At 33.4% G+C, this 23,837-nt stretch overlaps 2 protein-coding genes across 6 annotated transcripts; one reads left to right on the top strand and one right to left on the bottom strand.

The window, feature by feature from the left end:
* Positions 1–24: 24 nt before the first annotated feature.
* GrlHz (Gustatory receptor-like Holozoa) lies at positions 25–3,425 on the top strand. 5 transcript variants are annotated; one of them, XM_089705555.1, is made up of 9 exons: positions 25–211; positions 395–495; positions 761–835; positions 1,220–1,383; positions 1,850–2,048; positions 2,155–2,330; positions 2,411–2,591; positions 2,673–2,888; positions 3,107–3,425. In XM_089705555.1, exons 1-9 carry the CDS (start codon positions 181–183, stop codon positions 3,347–3,349), a joined length of 1,386 nt encoding a protein of 461 aa, XP_089561681.1. In that variant the 5' UTR covers positions 25–180; the 3' UTR covers positions 3,350–3,425. The 5 variants fall into 5 exon arrangements, with proteins under 5 accessions (XP_089561681.1, XP_089561663.1, XP_089561691.1 ...); XM_089705537.1 differs by having other exon boundaries at positions 347–495; XM_089705565.1 differs by lacking the exon at positions 395–495.
* Positions 3,426–5,130: 1,705 nt separating this feature from the next.
* na (sodium leak channel non-selective protein na) lies at positions 5,131–23,750 on the bottom strand. Its single transcript, XM_089709815.1, has 35 exons — positions 23,401–23,750; positions 22,936–23,121; positions 22,597–22,820; positions 22,385–22,513; positions 22,155–22,300; positions 21,974–22,082; positions 21,580–21,779; positions 21,272–21,432; positions 19,982–20,149; positions 19,699–19,890; positions 19,483–19,620; positions 19,200–19,406; positions 18,872–19,122; positions 18,477–18,602; positions 17,960–18,148; positions 17,525–17,704; positions 17,007–17,127; positions 16,791–16,922; positions 16,105–16,272; positions 15,647–15,714; positions 15,378–15,518; positions 12,644–12,764; positions 12,353–12,486; positions 12,040–12,205; positions 9,400–9,594; positions 8,843–9,060; positions 8,322–8,545; positions 7,915–8,051; positions 7,699–7,835; positions 6,996–7,155; positions 6,709–6,813; positions 6,504–6,567; positions 6,302–6,392; positions 6,135–6,211; positions 5,131–5,270 (listed from the first exon to the last, which is right to left on the bottom strand). Exons 1-35 carry the CDS (start codon positions 23,500–23,502, stop codon positions 5,131–5,133), a joined length of 5,307 nt encoding a protein of 1,768 aa, XP_089565941.1. The 5' UTR covers positions 23,503–23,750.
* Between the last annotated feature and the right edge of the window lie 87 nt (positions 23,751–23,837).

Here is a 23,837-nt window from a genome sequence, read left to right as displayed (position 1 = left end):
AAAAAGTTGCATTAAAATGTAGTTCATTGGCACTCACCATCAACAAGCAATTTGTAAACACGTATTTATTCTTAATAAGTCATAATAATAATTTTATTATGAGGGTAAGCGGTTGCAATAATTCGTTCGTGCTAATGATACCGGATAGAAGTTTTTGAAGATTCACAATTTGAATATAATATGCAAAACGAAAATGGTTCCTACAGTAGCAGTAAGTACACGACTAAAATTGCAGTTCAACATGTTTTAATTGTTGCTTTAATTAATAATAGAAATAATAACATTAATAGTGTCGTTTAAAGAAGTTATTGTATGAATAATGTTTTTCAAAGTAATTAATGTATAGATATGGGCAATAAAATGGATAATGTGAATTACTTAATCGGTCGTATAGCTAGCGATCTACTGGACAGCCATGTACTGGGCAACGAGAAATTGGATGTGCCAGCTATGGAACGATCCATGAGATCAAGCGTAGATGGAAACAGTGTCGATGTGAGTGTAAACGTTTTGTTCTGTTGTTCGTGAAGGACATTATTGTGACCCAAAATCCTAGTAACTAACTATTATCAGAAAAAGTTTTGCGTGTATCGACTAGGTGTGCTTCAATAATCGGAAATTTATATTTACTTGTTTTCCAGTTAAAGAAATATCACAAATTCAAAACATGGTGATACTGTTTTTTAAACATTTTTTCTATGTTAATAAATAAATAATATCCTTTATTTTTTTCATATAACAATTTTTTTAATAATTCCAGATAGGGGAAATCACGGAATCACCCGAAACAGAATATATGAGTACTTCAGCAATTTTACACTATTGTAAATCCAAAGTGAGTATAACATAATATATTACCAATATTTATTTAGATACGTTAATTGATAAAATAAAAAAGACGGATAAATTGAAATAAATAAATTTGAACTAAATTGAAAATTTTAGTACTTACTTACCTATAGTTAAAATTTTGGGATTTGAGTTGTATTTTAATTTTAAAACTATGGTTATGATTTACCCACTTGTGATTGAAATTAAACAGAATTTTTTTTTAAAATAATAAAATTTTGCATGTTGAACCAAAATAAATCAGAAACTATGCGCAAATGATGTCAACATAAATTATACCTACGTCTGAAAAAATTCCTTATAACACTTAAGGATTTTATGTTATAATAACAATAAAGAACATTGTTTACAAACATTTATTTTATTCTAGATATTACTGCCATATTTAAAACTGTTATCTGTAATGGGTCTACGTCCTGGTGCAGATGCGTCAAATTCTTCCTGCTATACAAATTGCTTGTCTCATTTTCACTCTGCACAAGTAGCAGTATTTATGTGTCTGGGATATATTCTACAATATATGGCATGCTTCAGGTAAGAAATAATGCATAAATAATTAAAATAATAGCACAAATCTGAAGAAGATCTTATAAGACAGACAGAAGTTCCTTATAAGACAAACCTGCGTCAGAGTTTAAACTAGGTCGTGAACAGTTCAGAACTTAAAGGTTAATATTAATCGTAGCATATTTAATTTATGTTACTAGCCAGTTAGTCTATTTAAAAGGCTGTAAGAACTGGGGATTGTATGTTAGAAAGACGTCTCGTTTCGAAATTCCAACTAAGATCTGGCTTGTACTATCGAGTAGAATGTTTATAACTATATCCATATTAATAACAAATAATGAACAAAAGAGAAAAGAAATATCTAATAGAAGCGATAGCTATACAAGCTAGGGAGAACATTGCAAGCATTGCTACATGTTTTGTCAAACTGTATCCAAATTCATAATTGAGTTCGGTATGATTATAACCTATTATGTATTTTCTTTTATTGCAGAAGAGATCGCGGCTTCTGTTATAAACTTGTGCCTCTAACACTTACTTCGATAGAATACGATGCATACAAACAAGTTTGTTACGGGAATGTCACATTTACATACATTGGACCTAGTTTATTGCATTTTCTGGGATTTATTTATGCTCTTTATCTATTTAGGATATCAGACAATGAACAATTACAAAATCTGATGGAAAGAGTAAGTTCTTCATTCTTTAAAAATATTAAAAAAATACAATAATAAAGATTTTCAAGTTGAAGGTATAACTTTAAACATCCTAATAAAATATCAGGAATATTTTTAGGTCTTCCTTCTATCTTCCTATGCCCCACAAGGTACACCGACTACGAAACCAAAGCGTCTATTACGTATGCTCTGGTTTTTTATTATTTTGAGTGTGCTTTGGATGTGTATGTCACTATGTTCTGTAAATTTAATGTTGGCCAGAGGAACTATTATGTTTCGGTGGATGGAGGATTGGTACGTGTATACATTTGTAATTTATTTTTCTTGTATTCTTAACGCTGTATACTGATCCCATCCCATTTCTTTTATTTCAGTTCCAATGACGTTCTACTCGTACTAAAAATTCTATTGATCATATGTACATTAATCCACGACATGGTTCAAGCGACAGTCATTACAAGTTATTGTTTACAAGCACAGCTATTACAAGCTCATTTGATGTTTCTGAAAGAACGTCTTCTGAATAGAACAATATCACCATTAAATTGGATGAGGGTATGTTTCAATTTCTACATTCACTGAATACATGACATATATTGACATAGGCTTTTATTATCTGAAACATTAATTTTTTAGGAAATATCCGAATTTAGAAAACTTCTTAAGTACTTGAACGATGATTTAGCGCCCGCTGTATGTTTGTTTACAATAGTAAATGCATCGTGGGCAGTGTCCGGTATAATGTGGCTCCTGGATTTAGATAAAGTGGATACAGGAACAGAACCCATTGCTGGAATCAGCATACTAAATCAATTATTATGGGTTTCTGCTGTCGTCGTACCGTTCATACAGGTAACCATTTGAACATAACTTAGTGAAATTACTACTGTCCTGTCCTTACCAAATATACATGTAAGTTCTGTTGAATCTGTTGCTAATCTGTTGCGAATCTGTTTTCGAGCTAACAACACCAAGTTCCCATTTCAACTGAGTTGTATATTTCTAACGATATTTGAGACATACTGGGATTTTAAGTTTTTTTTTCAACTTACGTTTGTGCATCTTTTCAGGCGGCGAGACTGTCAGCGGAATGTCGTCGCACGCAATCAATTGGACACGAGTTATGCGTCCGCCCGTTCTTACACCAAGATACGTCACAGGAAGATATCAGTACAGTACTTGCGTATTCCACTTCTCTAAAACTAAGAGCTAAACTTTTTTGTTTCCCAGTCGCTGGCCGATATATCTGCTTATTATTGACCCTGACCTTAATAATTTTATTCGCATTAGGAATGTGTCATTATTTACAATAATTGTTTTTGGAACGAAAATTTTAATTTAGTTAAAATTAAAGATGAAATTTATTGAAATTATTATTATAAAATAAATAGCATGAATTTGTTTAAAATCGTTTTATTTCACAGCACATCAATTCTAGGAATAACACTAACAATATGTAATATAAAATTTTCTATAAACATCCACTACAATAAATATTTACCAAATCAGCAAACAACATTTAATTACTTAACTTAAAATATAAAAATTGATCATCAAATAATCGCACAGTACCTACACACAATATAATTAATAATATATAATAATAATTTGCATAAGAAAATTTATAAACAATATGAAAGGTTACAACAATTAACACGTATTAACTATACATGTTTCAATCTCAAAATATTTTCATATAGGATTTTCTACAATATACTACAAGTTTTACGTTTAAAACATTTACTTATACTAAAATATCGACCATTACCGACTTGTGACACATGGATTTTTATTTTCAAATTATAACTTTAATTAAGTCTGATAAATAATTATAACCAACAAGAACAAACCTACGTTAATAAGTTTTATACAATAATTTTCGTTTCCGACCAAGTTTTAGTTCATTTACTGTTTCTAATAAGAAACTATAGTACATCCGATGCATACATAATAAAGTCTTTAAGATGTATGTGTAAGTATATCTATTGGCTATTGCATTTTTTACGAGTTACGGTTTTATGATTATTACTGTATTTGGGCGTATTCAGAAAGAAAACTTGAAACTTATAAGCGCTTATAAGCGCTTATCGGCGCTTGTCAGCGCTGGTAACCCGCGCAGGAAAATATATGAACATGACAAGCGCCGATAAGCGCTTATAAGTTTCAAGCTTTCTTTCTGAATACGCCCTTTCAGTTATGACAACGTTGTTTTTACTTTTTTAATTAGGTAAGTTACAATAAATAGACAATTCATTTAAAATATTTAGTACTGCATAATCATCACAAAAAATATGAAATAGGCCGTAAGTCAGACGCACGTGAAAACAGGAAGCTTTATTTCATTAATTGGCCGTAAGTCAGACGCACGTGAAAACAGGAAGCTTTATTTCATTAATTATTGAGAAATTAATGTTTTCATTTTGCTGCTTTGTTAAACTCTAATTCCATGTTGTAATTAGTTCGTTCATTTCAGCCGTGGGACGTCCACTGCTGGACAAAGGCCTCCTCAAGGATTTTCAGTACGGTAATGTTGTAATTAACTAGTGAGTTAAAAAAAAAACAAACAGCCAACCGTCATAAAGCATTATTTCGTTTGTTCGACATGTATACAATATACATGTCGTTGTTTGGACGCGTTCTGATAAACTTACTTTAGCAATTGTGCGTCTTTCGATTAAATTAGATGCGTATAGACAACGTGGTTCAAACGCGATCTGATTTACTTTCTTCAGCAATAGTTTGTGAATATGAGGTCGAACCGAAGCACATATAAAAAGAAAGACGGGTTGCACTCCGGGAGTGCCGGCAGAAGTGAAAACTTGATTATTAACGTTGAGCATGTTTGATATTTTGGAATGGTATCCGTCTTACGCTTTTTCGATCAGGTCCCGTGTTCTGACGCGAGTTTAAGATTTTATACCCATTACAGAAAAAGTGCTCAACGCCGCTAAAGAAGTTTTCACTTCAACAAAAGAACTCACTGCACATTCTAGAAGGCTCTGAAGCTGGGCGGTCGCGAGGCGGGCGAGCGGGTGCGCGCGGGCGGCGGGCGCGGGGCGCGCGGGGGGCGCTGGGGCGGCGCGCCCGCTCGCCGCTAGTCCGCGCCCCGCTCCGCCACCGCGCCGCGCCACCACGCCACCACGTGCGTCAGCGCGGCCGCCTCGCGCGCACCGCCAGTATTCATAGCGGTGCTCATGCGGCTGTGGCTCTTCATCACCGCTGCTAGGCCACACACTGCAAGGATTAACTTTAATTGTAATATATTCCATAATTTTTATATTATACAGAGTGTCCTATTGGTATACTAAGCTCAAAGGAGGTTATAGTTTTGCATACGCTGAGCTCGTAAAAAATACTTATAAAATTCCAGACGCATTTTTTTTAAATATGTAGATGAATTCTTAAAACTCTATGTGTACACTCATAACAAGCAACCTGCTCATTGCTCAACTTTGCCACCAGCACGTGAGCTATTGGTTATGATTATGTTTTCAAAGACAAAATGCTCACATTAGCGAAGCGGTATATGCCGTCTGCGCGAAGCTAGAGAAGAGAACATGAATTTTCAGGAAAAATTTAGCAATTTTTTTTAACGTTATTTTGTTGTTTAATTATTTTTTATGTGATCAGTGTATGCAAAACTATAAGTCCCTTCTCGCTTCGTATACCAATAGTGGGACACCCTGTATATTCATTATTCCTTTTGAAAAAACTAAAAAGCCATCCAAAGGTCCGAACTGGACATAATTTAAATGGGATAAACAGGAGGGCATTAGTTTGTAAAGCTTTAGCAAAACAAAAAAAAAAACAGTCTAGTACTTTTTGATTTTTTTGGAATTGAGTGAAAAAGTACAAAGATTGTATTAAATATTTATGAATACGCGTACACACACGTTTTATATGTTACACGTAACAGAACTGTCTTTAACGTAACCATAAGAAATTTAAAATTGAATTACTTAATGAGTTATTATAACAACATAGATTTTAGCAACTTAGATCACGCGACTAATTTTTTGATACAACCTAGACATAACACGTATTTACACGTACGCGTCTTTAAATATAATATACATAACGGTTTTTGTAAACACTCACGTGCGGGCTTTTTGTTGAGAGCTGGATGTGGATCGCTCAAAGTAGGCTGTAGATATTTTTTTACTGGACTCTCAGGCCTAAAAATAATATGAACCATCATTATAATGTTTAAACACGACTAACTAACTTGTTAACACCATTTATGAAACAGTAGAATAGTTTTATACCTTGGTATAGTAACTGACGGCAACCCTGAGCGCTTGAATGGAGTTTTAGTAGACCCTCGCTTTGGTTGTGAGTCCAAAGAAGTCGATATATCTGCAAACGGATTTTAATAATTTCATTAATAAAGAAGGGAAAAAAATGTAGCTAATGCAATATTGATCTTGAAGTTTTACTACAAATAAAAATATGAAATACAAAACTTACTTGAGATAATGGGTTGAGATGTAGACTCGGTTATCTCCGTGCGACCAGCGATCGCCGTAGTTTGCTATAAAAACAAATTCAGCTATTGATTGTACGTTTAATTTCCAATTAATGTAGCAAAATATTTTAATTCAATAAAAAAATAAAATTGTTTATTAATTAACTCATATTAATACATAATATACAATATCAAATTAATACTTACTTGAATTTCGGCTTCTGCTTTCTCTTTTTCAGTTTTTTCATTGGGCAATTCCAAAGGCTGTTCATTCGTTTTTCGTAAGCCAGCAATGAGACTCGTTTGTTGTTTCTGAAATTTAAGTTTTAACAATTATCTCAAAAGACTGATGACAATATTATCGAACATACTAGTTTTCCATATAAATCAAGTGGTTCAAAAATAGATAATAGTCTTGATAAGCACAAAGGCTACTTTGTAATTGGGTAGCACGCGCATCAAGCCGCGGTATTCAGCTAGTAAATAATACTCACGCTACTGTTGGCACGTATTTTCTTCAAACATCCCTCTAGCCACGTGCGAATTGTTTGTTTAGCAACTTCCTCCTCTATGAGGAACTCAAACTCCTCGCGCGCCAATAGTTCTTCCATTTGTAGGGACTTACGGATGTCCACAGTTCGGTATGATAACATACTGGAAAAGGAGAAATTTATGTATGCCAAATTATATTCTACAACAATCACGTAAAATGTGATAAGTATCCTGTTTATGATTTTTTTTCAAAAAACGTGATTAATGAGGGTATTATTTTAATTTGTCTGTTTATTTTGCATTACACATAAGCATAAGCTCAAACCACGGACGCGTCATATTATGACGAATACATGCAATCCAGAAATAACAAGAGGCGCATTTTGTAATCGTTAATCGCGCTATAAAATTTGTCAATTTTCTTTCAACTATCTGAGCATTTCAAGTAGTATACATGACACTACACTACTCCGCACGACAAACGCATAATGAGCGGCTGACGCGACGTTGCCGCTCCGTGCATACAGTTTTGATTGTTTCTACGCATCATGTATTTGTCTTGAGTATTGACAGTAAAAATAAATAATACAAAAATTATGATTATGTCGACCTAGTGTGTCTAAATCATTAAATACTTTATTATTTTTCTCTCTAACATTTCGTCTATTATGATTAATAGTATAATATTGTGTACGGAGTTCTCACTTGATGACATCATGGAAAGTAACATCCTCGCCGTTGTGCAGGCGTTCAAGTTCATAGCACATGTACTTGAATAAAAGACGCTCTTTGTGTGTATCGCATTCGAGTCTACCTTTTAGCAGACGCAGGATAAATTTCACCTAAAATTAATAACATAATTGAAATAAAATATTTAATACACTATTGCTTAATTTCACACCATTGACTTTTACAACTTACTTTTTTAACTGGGATAACGCCTTTTTGATGAACGTCTACTATATTCCAAGTATTTTGAAAGTTCCTTATATCAGCGTAGGAGAGTAGTGCGTCTTCTTCGTTTGAATAGAACAACGAAAAGTTCTCCATGATAATAGCTGTAAGGAAAGTAAACTATAAATATTTAATGGTTCCATTGAAATTTAAATGTCTTATTAATCGTTATCGTATGTATTTATTTCTTAATTTTAAAACGTGTATTTCAAGGAGAATGTGATTTTCTTCAGATTTGATTGTTTGCAACGAACTTTGCTTATTTTTTAAATATTATTTTTTTAACCCGTAGCGCATTATGGCGGGTAGATAACAATATTACTTTATTATCCTAAGTCTATACTATGCTATTAATCACAAAAGGATGCACAAACCGACAAGCAAATTGAGCACAATATACGTGATGATCACATAGAAAGTGCAGAAGTACGCAAGCGAGGCAGTAAAATTGCCACAATCTGTTTCCCAGTAGTTATCCGCGGGCGTGCAGTATGGCGGCGCGACCATACAATCGTGCATTATCTTGTTCCAGTCTTCGCCGGTTACTATGCGGAATAGCATGGCCACACTGTGGATGGGGGAATTGAAGTTTGCGCGCCTGTAATAGAAATAATAAAATAAAATTTGATAAATTTTTATTCGTGATGAAGCGGATATATTGCTGTACAATTTGAGTGATAAGTTTATGCCAAGTAGGCCCATCAGTAACGGAATATACATCAGTGATCGTTATAACTTATATTAAGTTGGTGCCAACGATGAAGCCTTTTTAACATTTAACACATTAAAAGCATATCTTTAAAACGTTGGCATTTTTCACACATTTGACTCAAATAAAATTGAACGAGATGTAAGTTTGATTTAATAATTATGAAAATTATTATCTAACACTGACCTTCCAATACCTTCACCGTATTTGACGTTACCGAATACAATAGTTCCAGCAAGCGCATAGAAGAACACTAACAAGAACATTCCAAATATAATGAAGAAACTCTTGCACACACTCACACCCACGGTTAGCATTAACATCTTAAGTGTCGTGTGCTTTCCCGTTATTGTAAAGAAACGTAATATCACCACCATGAAACCCACGAAATATGATAGGTCATTCTGAAAATGAAATTTGTCAATATAACTATTTAAAAATACATTGTTCATATGACGACTACATTTAATTTATAGGTGTACACTGGAATTGTACAAAGCGACATTATGTTGAATGAGCTCTCAATACCAATTTGATTGATTTTCTTTCATTATTTTATTTATATCTCTAATTGCTAATTTATTTAAGGTTTATTCTTTCATTATTTTATTTAAATCTCTAATTGATAATTTATTTAAGGTTCCTTAATATTGTAAGTGGAAAATTTCTTAGGAATGTCTCGATATTTGGAGACTACTATCCTACTTCGGATGTGATTTATAAGTATCAAATAAAAAAAATACCTTTAAAGTGAAATGCATAAAAATCCAGATACAACCAGCCACAGTAACCAATAAGTCGTATCTATTACGTCGACTCTGCCAATACCCGCGGGGCGTGAAAGCTATCGTCTTCAATAGCACTTCAACCACGAACACTAGCGTTAGCAGTGCTGAGGTCAGCGCTAAACGCTCTGTGTTCGATGAGTGACGAGACCACTGGGAAATTATGTATTTATTATGTTTTACTAGGTTTCCGCCCGCGGCATCGCCCGCGCAGTCAAAGAAAAACCCGCATAGTTCCCGTTCCCGTGGGATTTCCGGGATAAAACCTATCCTATTTCCCGTGATAAAAAGTAGCCTATGTCCTTTCTCGGGTATCAAAATGTCTCTATACCAAATTTCATGCAAATTGGTTCAGTAGTTAAGGCGTGATTGAGTAACAGACAGACAGACACAGTTACTTTCGCATTTATAATATTAGTATGGAAGTATGGATTATTATGTACTGATGGTTAAGAATGAAAAAAATATAGTAACGATTATCATGATGGAGCACATTGATTTTAATTTATTAAATCAAAATAAAAAAAATATGCTGTTTATTTAGTTGCACGTACACTAAAAACCACAGACATGTATCAAGATAGACTAAGCGAGTGTATGTACTTCCCGTGTCCAAACTAAGATTATTATTATTTTTTTTTTTTTTTATTTTTTTTTATTTAAAAAACATCACATGCCATTACAGGACAATGCCCAATGCGACACAGATACAATTTTATTTTACAAAAGAAACTTATCTAACTTATATACTAAATGAAAATTACATACATAACTTAACATAGACATAGAAAAATTTAAAGAACTTACTAACAATAACAGATTAACTGCAATATCACCCTTGCGAATTCACTCATAGGACAATGAAATAAGTCCGCTCTTTCGTGCGCTTCATTTATTATGCGGATGGCCCGTACCATTGGTGCTTTCGCAAGAAGGTTGGTTCGTGCTGTGGGCACTAGCAACAGTGGTGAACGGTGCCGTTTCCACGCGAATCTGGTGGGGACGCAGAAACTCACACATTCAAGTAGTCTTGAGTTCTGTTCCCTACCACGAAGAAGACTTATAATATAAACGGCAAGCGAAAAATCTCGCCGTACACTCAATTGATTATGAAACTTACTTGACGCTGGCCTACACTCAGTCCGCGCTTGCAGTTCGCCAAGGAAAGACGTGAAGCTGAATAAAGTAAAATGCCGAATTACGCCGTTATAAACTGTAGAAACTCCACAGCTGTGAGTGGCCGAGTTAGCAGAGATGTTTCCTTCCACCGGTAAGTAATTTTCTAATCAGAATATGCACTATTTATTTTAAAATCAAATAAAGAATATCTGTGGAAAACGATCGTGACAAACACGGATACCAAATCATACGAAATGATTCGGAATACATTGCGGCTTTTACTTGGCACGGTAAAGATCGAGTCGTATGATAACAAGCAATGAATAGCGTCTTCTCATTTTTCTGTTCTCATTTTTCTGTCCAATTTTGTGGTTAGTGATGTTCATTTGATGCAACAGTTCTCGATTCTAATCGATTTTATAATCGAACAGAAAAATGATAATTTGAAGGAGCAATTTTTCAGAAAAAAAGGCATAGATTTTTTTTGTCATTTAATACGACTTGACCTAGAACTTTTAAGTATTTTAATACAAAGGTACTAAAAATAAATATTATGACATGGACGCCATTAGTTAGTGTCATCTTGGGAGTTTTTTAAGAAAACTCCTTATTGCTTAGACTATGTTTGTTTTTTCAGTTTTCCAAGTAACCCGAACATAAAAGAAAAATGGATTGATGCACCGGGACATAAAGATTGATTGATTGACAGTTTCATTACTTTCTTTCGATGGCCTCTCTAGTACGTAGTACACGGTAACTCAATGGGCATATGTAAGAAAAAGCTAAAACACATTAGTTTACTTGTTAGAATATTAAAAGGTTTATAAATTTATTTTATCATTCCTCTGTCTATGGTAATTATCATTTTTCTGTCTTGAATCGATTTAGTAATCGATTACGATTCATTTATTTAATTACCTCTTAGACATAGATCTAGTTTGATCTGATTTCTTTCGATTTACTTCGATGGGATAGGACGATACTAGAATCGCCGCGCGAGTGGCGTCCTAATCGATTTAGCGTAAAATGAAATTACCATCACTAAAAAGCGCTCGTGACGTCATAACGCGTCAAGGTCAGTACAAAAAATATGACACGCTTGGTTTTCATACAGATCGCGGTACTTGCGTAGTCTATCTATGTCTGTGCTAAAAACACTAGTAGCAGCGCTGAGGTTAGTGATAGACGTTTTGCGATAAGCTGCTTGACAGGGCCATTGATAGAATAATTTATATTGTTTATTATACGAGGAACGCATGACAAGCGGCTGATGCGACGTTGCCGCTCCGTGGACAAAGTTTTGTTCACTGTTTGAAAGCGTGCGCTCATTAAGAGTATATTAAAATAACAATTATGGGCCTAAGTATGAGATATTCTATTACAAATTTTGCATATTTTAATGAATGCGTTCATAATTAAAACACTAAAATCACAACCGTAAAAAAGCAATGTATAGTTAAGAAAATTTCATTCACATACCGTCACAGCTAATAGACCGCTGTTAATCAACACAACTATTGCAATAATCCGTTTAAAGGTGAGATTCTGGGTGACGTCATAAGCAAAAGCGCGCACTTTTCTGCCATCGGGCCGAGGAGGCAAGTGAAGGGGTTGAGCGATTTTCAATCTCTTTTTCAAATCACACCTGAAATATAGAATTAATACATAAGATGAGAAAATTGTCGAATATTATTGAATGATATAAATATAAATAATAAGAATCAGTAGCAAATTTAGGTCAACTTTGTAAATCGTGAATTATAATTTGAACATAAAGGACTGAAAAGCTTACCAGCGTCTTTGATCGACTGTCAACAGAGCAGTACCCTTGTTCTCAGAATAATTAGCAATGACCACACCAACAAATAGTGTCAGTCCAATCATACATCCAAGGAAAATATACACGTGAATATATATTGCGTGCACCTAAAAGTAATAAAAATATATTTTAATAGTTTAAAAAGTATCATATATAATATATGTCTGTTTTTCGAACTTCATGCTTATGAGACAAATTATTATTTTTTTATTTATATTTATAACGAATTTACTTAAAGCATGATTAGTAAATACAATAACTAACCGGTCCCAAAGCTTTAATTAAAACGTCTCGAACATCCAGCCATCCTTTAAATGACAGAACCTCAAATAATGTTAGCAGGGCATCGCCGATATTGTCAAAGTTAAACCGTTTTGGATTGGCCCTGCAAGAAAATGCAATTATTAGTAAACATATATATACTACACTATAGTCCTTTCCACCTAAGATGATTTCTGTGACACATCGATTTTTGACACGTGTAGAGATGTCTTTACTGAAATCATATCAATTGTTTCCGATAATCGATTATATTTTATATGGAAATGAAATCGATTTGAATAAAGTACCAAAATTAGTTTTTTCGGCATTTCGCCAACAATTAACTAAGGAAACTAAGCAAACAACAGCAACAAAAAGTCAACAATAACAATTAGTAACAATAACAGAATACCACATAAAGTATCAATATAAAAATGCAACTTGTATACATTGAGATAATATTACTACGTATGGAGGAGACACCACGAACACAATCTGTGCGCCATTTTTTTGCTCTAACTAAGTTTTAAAAATTATAATCTAGTTAGGTACTTACCGATGAAAGTTTATATTCCTTTGCACTTTTCCGTATTATTTGTATTATTTGTGCAATATCGTAAGTCGTAACACACACGAAGGCATATTTGATGCGTTTCACTTTAAAACCATTAAAAAAAACCGCTCAACATACGCCACATGGCGTATGTTGAATGGAACATAAGTGATGTAGGCGGTGTCGTCTCCATATTAATATTATCTCAATGCTTGTATACAAGGCTGACGCACTCATACAGACGATTGACTCGATTGACAAACGATCACAAGATGGGTGCCGATTATATGATTTTCCAACTCTATGATTTTTCAACGATCCATTTCATGTACCGTCAAATGTGGCTACTTGACCTTTACTTGGCAACTTGACCACACCTTCCGTTTAACAACAAAATATCAAATTTTGTAGAATTGAAAGCAAATTGACCTAACGTATCGATGTTGGTAGGTTTTTAAAATATTAATTGGCAACATATTTTAATTTTAAAGCGGTAACGCTGTTGGTTCTCGCAATATAACGTATCGAAGTGTGACTGTGACTAAGGATCTTTTGCCGGTGTCAGTATTATTATGTTTGTAGAGCTTAAACTGCACATCTCAGGTGAGTACAGTTTTGATATGTTGTGTAATAAACCCTAGAGATTGATTTTACAGTGGGAACTATCCAATTTTAGGCTCATCTGTCGAAATATTTGCTTGGGCATTGATGCCTCAGGTTAGGTCAAGTTGCCATTGACCGCTGCGTGGCAACTTGACCGACGCCTAGGGTTGACACAAAAAAATAACGTGACTGCATTTTTTCCTTTTTTTATCTGTTTCGAGTTTTGCATAGTAAAATCAATAAATTGGCTGCAAATTTCGGACAATCCAGATACTTATACTCTCTTTGATGACAACGATTTAGCATATTTCTAATGAAAAATAAGTGTTTCCTTACCTATTAATAAATACCTATAAGTATTAAGTAATATACATATACATATGTATTAAATTTAGTTTAATAAATAAATAGTTCATTAAAATTTGTGTCTTGTTTGTGACAACCCTATCCGACATGTAATGCTTTGTATGAAATCATTACAAATCCCGTGGCAACTTGACCAGGTAGCCAGAGCCTAACAGTTTATTGTAAAGCTTCGGGCTGCAATATTTAAAAAGTCGAAGACTTAAAAAATAATAGCAACTTAGCCTAAAACAAGAATGTTAAGCATCTACCTATGAAAACTGATGTGCAAGGTCAAGATACCACATCAGTGTCAACTTGACCTGTATTACGTTTATTTGCAAATAATGTCAAATTCAATATATTTTAAAGAAATACCTAGTAAAAGTGAATGATGAAATCATTCATGACATGAACAAATCATAAAATGTTAATAAAAGTTTAACATAAATAAGTTAGCTAAGAAAAAGTAAAAAAATGTGGTCAAGTAGCCACATTTGACCGGTACACGAATTGCATAGGTATTATATTTTTGTGTTATTTTATTTTATTTTTCATTATATTAAACTAAACAATACTGTTTTTGATTTATAAGCTTAAGATGTTTCATTTTTCTATTTTTGGTAATAATACCGCCATAAAATAAAAATATTATGCAATACAATTATTTTGGCGTTTTGAACATAAAATACGTAATTCGGAACACGATGAAGTGTCACAGGAATCATCATAGGTGAAAAGGACTATAGCAAACTTGGCGAACTCCGTTTCGCCACCAGAGACACCTTTTCTTGGCTATAAACCTAACGGATCCCGAGACCTTTCCAACGAATGCAAAACCGTGGAAATCGGTTCGTGCGTTCTGGAGTTATAGCGTCAGGAAGGAAAACCCGACTTATTTTTATATAGTAGACTAGCTTTCCGCCTGCGGCTTCGCCCGCGTTTTCAAAAAAAAACCCGCATAGTTCCCGTTCCCGTGGGATTTCCGGGATAAAACCTAGCCTATGTCACTCAGAAATGATGTAGCTTTCCAACAGTGAAAGAATTTTTCAAATCTGCCAAGTAGTTTCGGAGCCTATTCAATTCATACAAACAAACAAACAAACAAAAAATCAAACCTTTCCTCTTTATAATATTTGTATAGATGTATAGATATACAAACATATACTTAATAATTTTATAATTACATATAAGTAAATTAAAAATAAAAGAAAAAATGCATAAATTAAGAAATCATACCAGACTCGAGGGACCAACATGGAAGGAAACGTCTCATTAGGTCCGGGTCTAATTTTCATTTTGGTTACGAAAACTCTGCGCATGAACACTCCTACACAATCTTCACGTCGCGTTATAGTGGGATCGTTGCACCGAGCCAATCTGAAATTAATATTGTTTAAAAAAAATTTTTTTTGAATACTTGAACGTACTTATACTCTTTAAATTATAAACGGAAACAATAATACCAATATAAAACGCAAAATAGATTTTACTAATAATTAACCTACCTTCCACCATACAGTTGAACTCCATAGCTCGCAAACACAAACATGAGCAATATAAGTAACGTCGATACCTGAAATAACATAGCCGTTATAATCATCGTTTTAATCGTTTTACACACAATAAAAAGTAACATAGCGCAAAATACGAAAATGTGACCATGAAATAATAACTTCCCGGACAAAGTAAAATGAAATTATGCAATTTCTTAACGAACAGCAACTTTTGGCAAGATATTTAAGTTATAGATATTTAAGATATTTAAGTTCTAGTTCTAGTTCTAGTATCTTACGATCTAGAATTAAATTAAATCGAGTAGCAGTTAGGCGAAAGATGCGGCTTCGAATCCCGCCTCGTGGTCGATTTTTCTATTCTTTAAATATTTCTGATTTATAACGCTGCAAAACTTAATATTATAAAATTCAATCGAGTAGTATTATTAAGTAATTAAACCAATACATACGAGTAAAATCTCCTTAAACCCGCGGCACAGTTCATACACGACCTTACGCATGTGCGGCACGAGCGTAAATATCCGCAACGGTCGTACACACCGCAGTATTAGTAACATTTGAGCCGCAGAACCTGCGCGTACTCGAGCGGGCATCCAGCATAGAAATGTTAATGATACCTGTTTTTTTATGGATATTATTATATGGCTTGAAATATGTACTAAGGGCCGATTTTTCAATGCTTGGATAAAACTTATCCGTCCAATAAAGTATTATACGAAAATATTAAAATGTCACGTAAACTGTCAAATACGGGCAATTAGAATACGTTTTTAAAAATATGGTAGTTTTATATATTATTCGACGAATAAGTTTTATCCAAGCATTGAAAAATCGGCCCTTAATTGATTAAGTTCAAAATGTCTTAAAATAACAGTGGATAATATGTGGATGGAAATAGTTTTAGTATAGTTTAGGTTTAATGTTTTAAAAATAGTGGACATAATGCATTATAAATCCTATGAACCATTAGACTTATTGATATTATTTTTTATTGATTTGTAAGAACCACGTTTAATGTCATATTCAAAGATCCAGATTTTGTCTCTATATTCATTTAAAACTATTGAATTAAAGAAATTATTAAGAAGACATTTAAAAATAGGAAATAATAATATTATGCTAATATCATACGTACTATATAAATGAATACATCCAATACTGCAGCAGCGTCTTTGAGGTACGCCTTGGGTGTAAAGAATAATCCATCAGCCAAAATTTTTAGAGCTAGTTCGAAACTCATAAAGATTACAAAACCGTACTCTGCAATCTGAAAAGATTTTCCATTAAAATAATTAATATTTTATTTTTATGTAAAATCAGTAGTTATGTACTCAAGAATCACGGATCTTACCTGAAGTACGAAGTTGTCCATAACTCTATATGTAGGTGTTTCAAACATCATTGACACGCACGAAAGCGTAGTTACCATTATCATCACCCAATCCAAATAAGTGACGAGACCCAAGAAATTGCTAAAAATCATAGAAAATTTTCAATGTCATATTAAACTTATTGCTTAAGAGCGTATACGCACTATGCGGGTAGCCGTCCGGCTGACCGCAAGCACAATTATGTACGTAATATTCATTTCTATGCGCACTGTGCGGTCTGCGGTAGCCGCATCGCAGTGCGCATAGAAATGAATATTACGTACATAATTGTGCTTGCGGTCAGCCGGACGGCTGCCCGCAATGCGGCTACCCGCATAGTGCGTATAGCCGTATACGCTCTAAATGTTTGATATAATGTTGTTTGAACAATGAGTCGCTATAGTCGGCATATATTTCATAAGCGTTCAAACGTTGACAATGCTTTAGATTTTTGCCTACAAGACGTTAGTTTATAAGAAAATATAACAAGATATCTTACTGGAAGCTTTTATAATGCACTTTTCGTTCGTTGCCAGTGACTGGATCTCGCAGTCGCGCGTCGTACCGAGCGTCGACTATGGCTCTACATATTTTGCGGAAACGTGATTCTCTCGGTACTATTAAAAGTGGAGTATCAAATAAAGGATGGTTTTCTCTCAAATCTTCTTCCCGCTGGTTTCTGTGTACACCAAGATTGTAATATTATTAAAATCAGCTAAAAATGCATTTTTTTTTGAAATTGTTAATTGTTAATTATAATAAATTGTTGACCAAGTTGAAAATTGACCAAGATTTTATGGAAGCCTTGAATATAAGTAAACATAATCCGGTCGCAAATTGTGGACAAATTTTAAGCTACTGTTTAATTTAATCTGTTTTGTATTTTTTGTGCAATAATTAATTAATAATTAAAATAAATATAAACACATCTCACCGTCTCATTTCAGCCTGTTGCCGTTTCGCTTGCAGCAATCTTATATCGAGGTAGGGCGGTCTCGCACGAGAGGACGGAACCACGCGGGACGCGGCACCGATATCACCATTTTCTAACAAGTGTTCGTATGTCTGTTTCAGCTTTATCGAACCGCTGCGTACTGACCGCCGGATCGAGCGTGAACCGAATCTGTTGTGTGAATAAGCCTTGTTAAATATGTAGGTAAAGTAATTTTAGGTGATTTTTTTTTACTGTGGATATGTGCTCGAACATTAAAGCGAATGATCAATGAGAAGGCAAAACTGTCCTTGCCATTAAAATTGGTAATTTCTGTAGATTTTCTACATGCGATATTCGATATAATGCGTATTTGATGCGATAATACATGCGATATTCATTATACATATCGGATATTTTGAAAAAAAAAAATTGGCATTAAACATAGGTACTTACCTAAATTTTAGAATAAACATAATGATATGTAAGTAATTATACTTTATTTAAATTGAAACCTTACTTTTTCTGATCGACTCTCAATTGCTTAGCACTGGAAACAGTCCCTTGCGATTTTAGGCCTGATTTACCACCAGTAGCCAAAAGTGCCGAATCACCCAGAACAAGACGTCTGTGATTGTTGGAATCACTGAAATTTATACATGTCATCAATCAATGAATTATTTAACCAATGCACAAGCTCTTTGAAACATTTGAACAAAGCGGACAAAAATAAAAATAATAATGATAAACTAAAATCAAACAAATATATACCTTGACATTAACGACTACGTGGGAAAACATCTGAAAAAATAAAAATAAAACATAAAACTACCAAATAATCGAAAAAGAAGCAAAAAAAAATCATAATAGTCTGGTATTTAGTATGAAAAATATACTTTCCAAAATTGGACTTACTTGATAATAGAAGCGACCACGTGTCTTCTAAGCGCTGAACTCGGACGTTGCGACGGTGGTGCCACCACAAGAGTCTTGACAAGACAACGTTTTCGGTACGGAAACGCAATTTTATCAACACCAATGTATTCAAAAGCACGTCTCGACAAATCGCCAGCAATAGTTCTACCCCCTATTGGCCCTCCTACCATTCCACCTTCTTCATCACCCTCTACTTCACATACGAACTGACGCATAAATGACTCTCGAACCTAGGAAATAATTTATAGTCAACTATTAGTTAAAAAGTTCCTCAGTTATATATAAAAATGTTCTTACCAACACATACCTTTGGCAAATTGAAATCGCCAGGGACTTTATGCAATTTAGTCATTTGAGGACTATCAGGGAACTTTTCAAATATTCGCAATCTAAATGGTAAGGTTTCTTTAATCTCGGCACTTTGCTGTCTATAACGTAGCTGTTTAAGTTTTTTAATATCTTCATCTAGTTCTAAGTTGTCAAGAATAACAGCTACGAAAAGCGAGAGCACGATCTGTAATTAAATATTCAGGTCAAATATTGTCAATGTGTGCATTGATCTATTTTTATGTCCAATAATTTTATCTTACCAGTGTAACAAATAAGTGGTACAATATAAAATATATGGCAACCAATGGAGTAAGTGTTTGGCTCGTCCGCACCATTGTCTCGTCCATTACTTCCACCCAGGCTTCTTGAGTAAGGATTTGGAACATAGACATAAATGCCTGTAAAAATATAAATATACATAATTTTTTTTACTTTTTACACATACATAATTATGTCATTTTGAGAATATTTCTTACCTCAGGAAACGTTTCGAATTTAGTGAACTCGCAAAGAAAGCAAAATAGTTGCATAGATATCGATGAACTTATGATCAGCAAGCACATGGTGAAGATAATTAGACTTCCGAGTTTCTTTCCAGGTCCGAATATTTTGTATACAAAGCCTTCTAAAAGCGGGGAAGCCTTTATGAGCCTGACAATGCGGAGAACCTGAATAAGAATAAATAATTTGAAAAAGGATATGTGTAATTATTAATAATTTAATATTCTACTAGGAACTGGTTAACAACAAATAGCTTACTTGAAAATATGTGAATCCAGACATGTACAGTTGCGGTATTATATGAATTGTAGTGCCAATTGCTAAAAGTAACTCAAACTTGTGTACTGAATGTTTGAAATATCCCTTCCATCCAAGACACCATATCTTCATCAATGCTTCGAAGTCGAGAAATATTGTGAACGCAATCTGTAGAAACGGTGGGCATAATAAGCCTTAATAGTATAACCAAAAGGCACGTAATTTATTTTTTATTAAAGTTAAAATTGAATACTAATTTAATAGTTTTTCAACTCGGCTTTTCGTATGCTTTTCGCTAATAACGTAATATATTTTTTACCACGAGCTGAATCCGTATATCTTGAGAACTTTATTGGCGCTTAATCGTATGTTCTAATTTTAAATGCTTTATTGCACGCCTCATAAGCGAAGCGTTGAGGTGGGTACTACTGTCACTTCGCGCAAAACATCTGATTTTTGAAACTTAAAATGTCTTTATGTATCATACATTGCACTTGTAAGATAATACATACACACACATATTAAGAAAAAACACTATTTTTAACGTTCATGATATTTTTGATGTCATTTTTGTTATTTAAACTAGTTAAAAAACAGTTTAAAAAAGTTCTGTCTTGGACGTCCGTGTGTCTGTATGTGCGGATCCTTTTTCTTGTTAACACGATAGCGACCGAAATACTTTACTAATCGAGTCTTTTTTTTTCTCTTACGCTTGAGTATGCTCAGGAATAGAACCCTTTCATTTTTCAGGGTCTGATTCGATGTGGTTTAATTGTTATCAAATAAACAAAAATAATAATTAATAAATATTTATTAAAAAAAATTATGAGGCGTGCACTTTTGGATTTTCCAAATTTATTTTTTTTTCTTGTGCTGCCTATGATGAACTTGGGCCTCAAATTAATATGAACATTTAAAATGAGAACAAAACGCTTTACGCTGCGAGGGCATTTTCAACCATTATTATTATCCTGTTGAGCATGGGTACAGCCCCCCTAGTCAAGTGGCTTTCTGTTAGCGTAGCGTTCAATAGAATAGACTACGAATGTATGAGATTGACGTAGGCTGTAGATAAACGTATCTACAGGTTACGTCAATCTCATACATTCGTAGTCTATTCTATTGAACGCTACGCTAACAGAAAGCCACTTGACTAGGGGGGCTGGTCGCAATTCGTAAAAATCTAATGATGCAGTTTGTTAATTTATCAAAATCGGCTTCGTGACGCAAACTTTTTGTGTTGGTTGAAAAATACATGCAAACACGCTCTTTTTTTATCAGAATACATACTTCTATATAATAATATTTTTCATAGAAGAATTCACGAGGATTGTCATCATGCTTGAAGTCCATTGTAGCTGTTATAATGCCATTGGCTAATACAACCCCCATGACTAAGAGACGAAAGTATGCAGATTGAAGCAATTTGTGCAACATCTCTGGTGCAGTTCCTGAAATTACAATAAAATACTTAATTTGTATATACAAAATAACTGATCAATAAAATAAAACAAGGTGCAAAATATTAGCCTGATTTCCTAATCAAATAGGTTACCTACTTATTTAAAAGTAAACATTTGTATATTGAGCTGTATTACCTGAATGTTTATTCTCATCAATTGTAACCAATTTCCAGCCATTATCATCTCCAGTAAAGAACTGTGTAGTGCTGCCTTTAGTAATAGGGTTTCTTACACCCCACATTTGTTGGAATTGAACTCTTATTTCATTAAATGTTTCCGTAATTACTGCAATGAACACGTTTTTGACTAGCCAGGCTAGGAAGAATATCATAGTGCTGTAAGAAAAATAAGAATTATAATAAGTATTCAGTTTTAAATGCTGCATTGAATATTGTTGTGTATATTAAATATTGCATTTTTTTATCTACAAGACTAACTAATTCTACCACTATACTAATTTCAGCAGGTAATCTAGGAAATAATTGAAGGAATTATGATACTGAAGAGCTATTAAAATTAATATACAAACCTGAAGTAAAGTGCTGATCTCCATGTTGGTAAAGAATCTATTGCTCTGTACATGATAAACACCCAGCCTTCCTGAGAAGATGCTTGGTAGACAGTGAACAAACTGGTGGCTGAAAAATATAAATGTCAGATAAATATGGCTTGTCACATGCAACAGCATTTAAATTTAAAATATATATTACCAAATTCTTCAAATCCATTGAATCCCATAATATATTTTGACAAGTGTAATTTTATGCATTTCATCCCTTTTGAACACTGATACCCAGAGTTTGGTTCTGGAGAACAAAATGTATCAGGTATAGCTAGAGAGTTAATTGTTATCTCACTGAAATGAAGATAAGTTTTAATAGGTACACCACTTTATACCCATTAGCAAATTTAATAAGAAATTTTGAACATTTATACTCACTTTGGATTAGTATCATTCCTTACACAGTGATGTGTTAATTCACCAAAAAATTGAACACCCAATAAACTATATAATGACATAAAGAATAAGAAAAATAGAGTAACATTGTATATCTGTTGACTTGATCTCCTGCAAACCAGAAATTATATGTGTTAGCTATGGTACAAAAAGTTGCAAAAAGTGTATTAACAAATATAGACTCATGCACTTACTTGAAAATTTGATTAATTCTAGACTTTGGCATGGAGAACTTTAAGAAAACCCTCAAAAATCTAATCATGATAAGAGGTCTTGGTGCTCTCAAAATACTTAAATAACTATATCTTGGCACAATTCCAGTCAGCTCAAACATTTGAAGTAAAACTGATACCCACAGAAAAAATACCATAGAAGCATCAAATTGGCACCAATGATCTTTTAAATAGGCAACATCACCCTAAAACATTACAATGATATATGTATATTAGAAAAAATACATAATATTCTACATCTTGTATTTATACAAGAAGTTTAATTAAATATTATTTATAAAGGGTAGAAGAGTTACAAACCCTTAAAATTCCCCGTATATGCATTTTAGCAATCATTTCAGCAGTAAATAAAAGTGTTACTGAACAATCCACAGCAAATGTGACTGTCTGCATGTACGGATATTTTTCAAATGTTTTTGGTGTGTTGAGGGATACTGACATTAAGCTCAAAAGAGCACAAAATCTTAATATTCTTCGAACCCATAACTGGAAAACAATCAAGCATATAAATATTAATTTTACTAATATAATATTTAACCATAATATTAGGTATAATAAGTTTCAAACTTGTTGTTGTAAATATTTAAATTACAACAACAAGTTTGATTTGAAGTTATAACTTTAAATTTATACTTTATGATCAAATTATTACCAATTCTTATTTCTTATACTTATAGTTATATAAAATGCCATCTCAAATTTATACATTATAAAAATGTAGAGCGAGAAATCATATAAAAAAATCACAATATTAGCTTTGTTTACCTTGTTCACCCACTCTATATCAGCACTTTCATTTAATGATTCTTCTGGGCCATAGTCTGCCAAAACTGGCTCGCCCTTGAGGCTTTGTTTTCTTCCTAACATTTTTATATTTTTGAAAATAATTTTTGTGGTTTATAATTCACTTTTTATATCAAAAATCCCCTTCCCGAAGGGAAGTATAATAGTAATTATCACTACAGACACATTTATATTTCCAACGGTGCATAATTTTAATATTTGAGCTATATTGTTTAGAGGGACATTTAAAGTTGGTTGTGATGTGATGGAAAATTGTAATTTATAGCTTCTGAGCAGCCTATATTTTTGATTATTGATAATTGAAATTTGAATCAAATTGAAAACAGCTGATGTTAAAAATCAATTGACATGTTATTGATTTTCATAAATCTGCGTTCATAAAATCATAAACATAGCTG

This window comes from Colias philodice, chromosome 2 (genome assembly GCF_061535455.1).
Source record: "Colias philodice isolate Cphi_HAF_F1 chromosome 2, ilColPhil1 Martin Lab GWU primary, whole genome shotgun sequence".
Taxonomy (NCBI): domain Eukaryota; kingdom Metazoa; phylum Arthropoda; class Insecta; order Lepidoptera; family Pieridae; genus Colias; species Colias philodice.
Note: the sequence above shows the minus strand (reverse complement) of the source record. Positions and strands in the feature narration are given on the sequence as shown.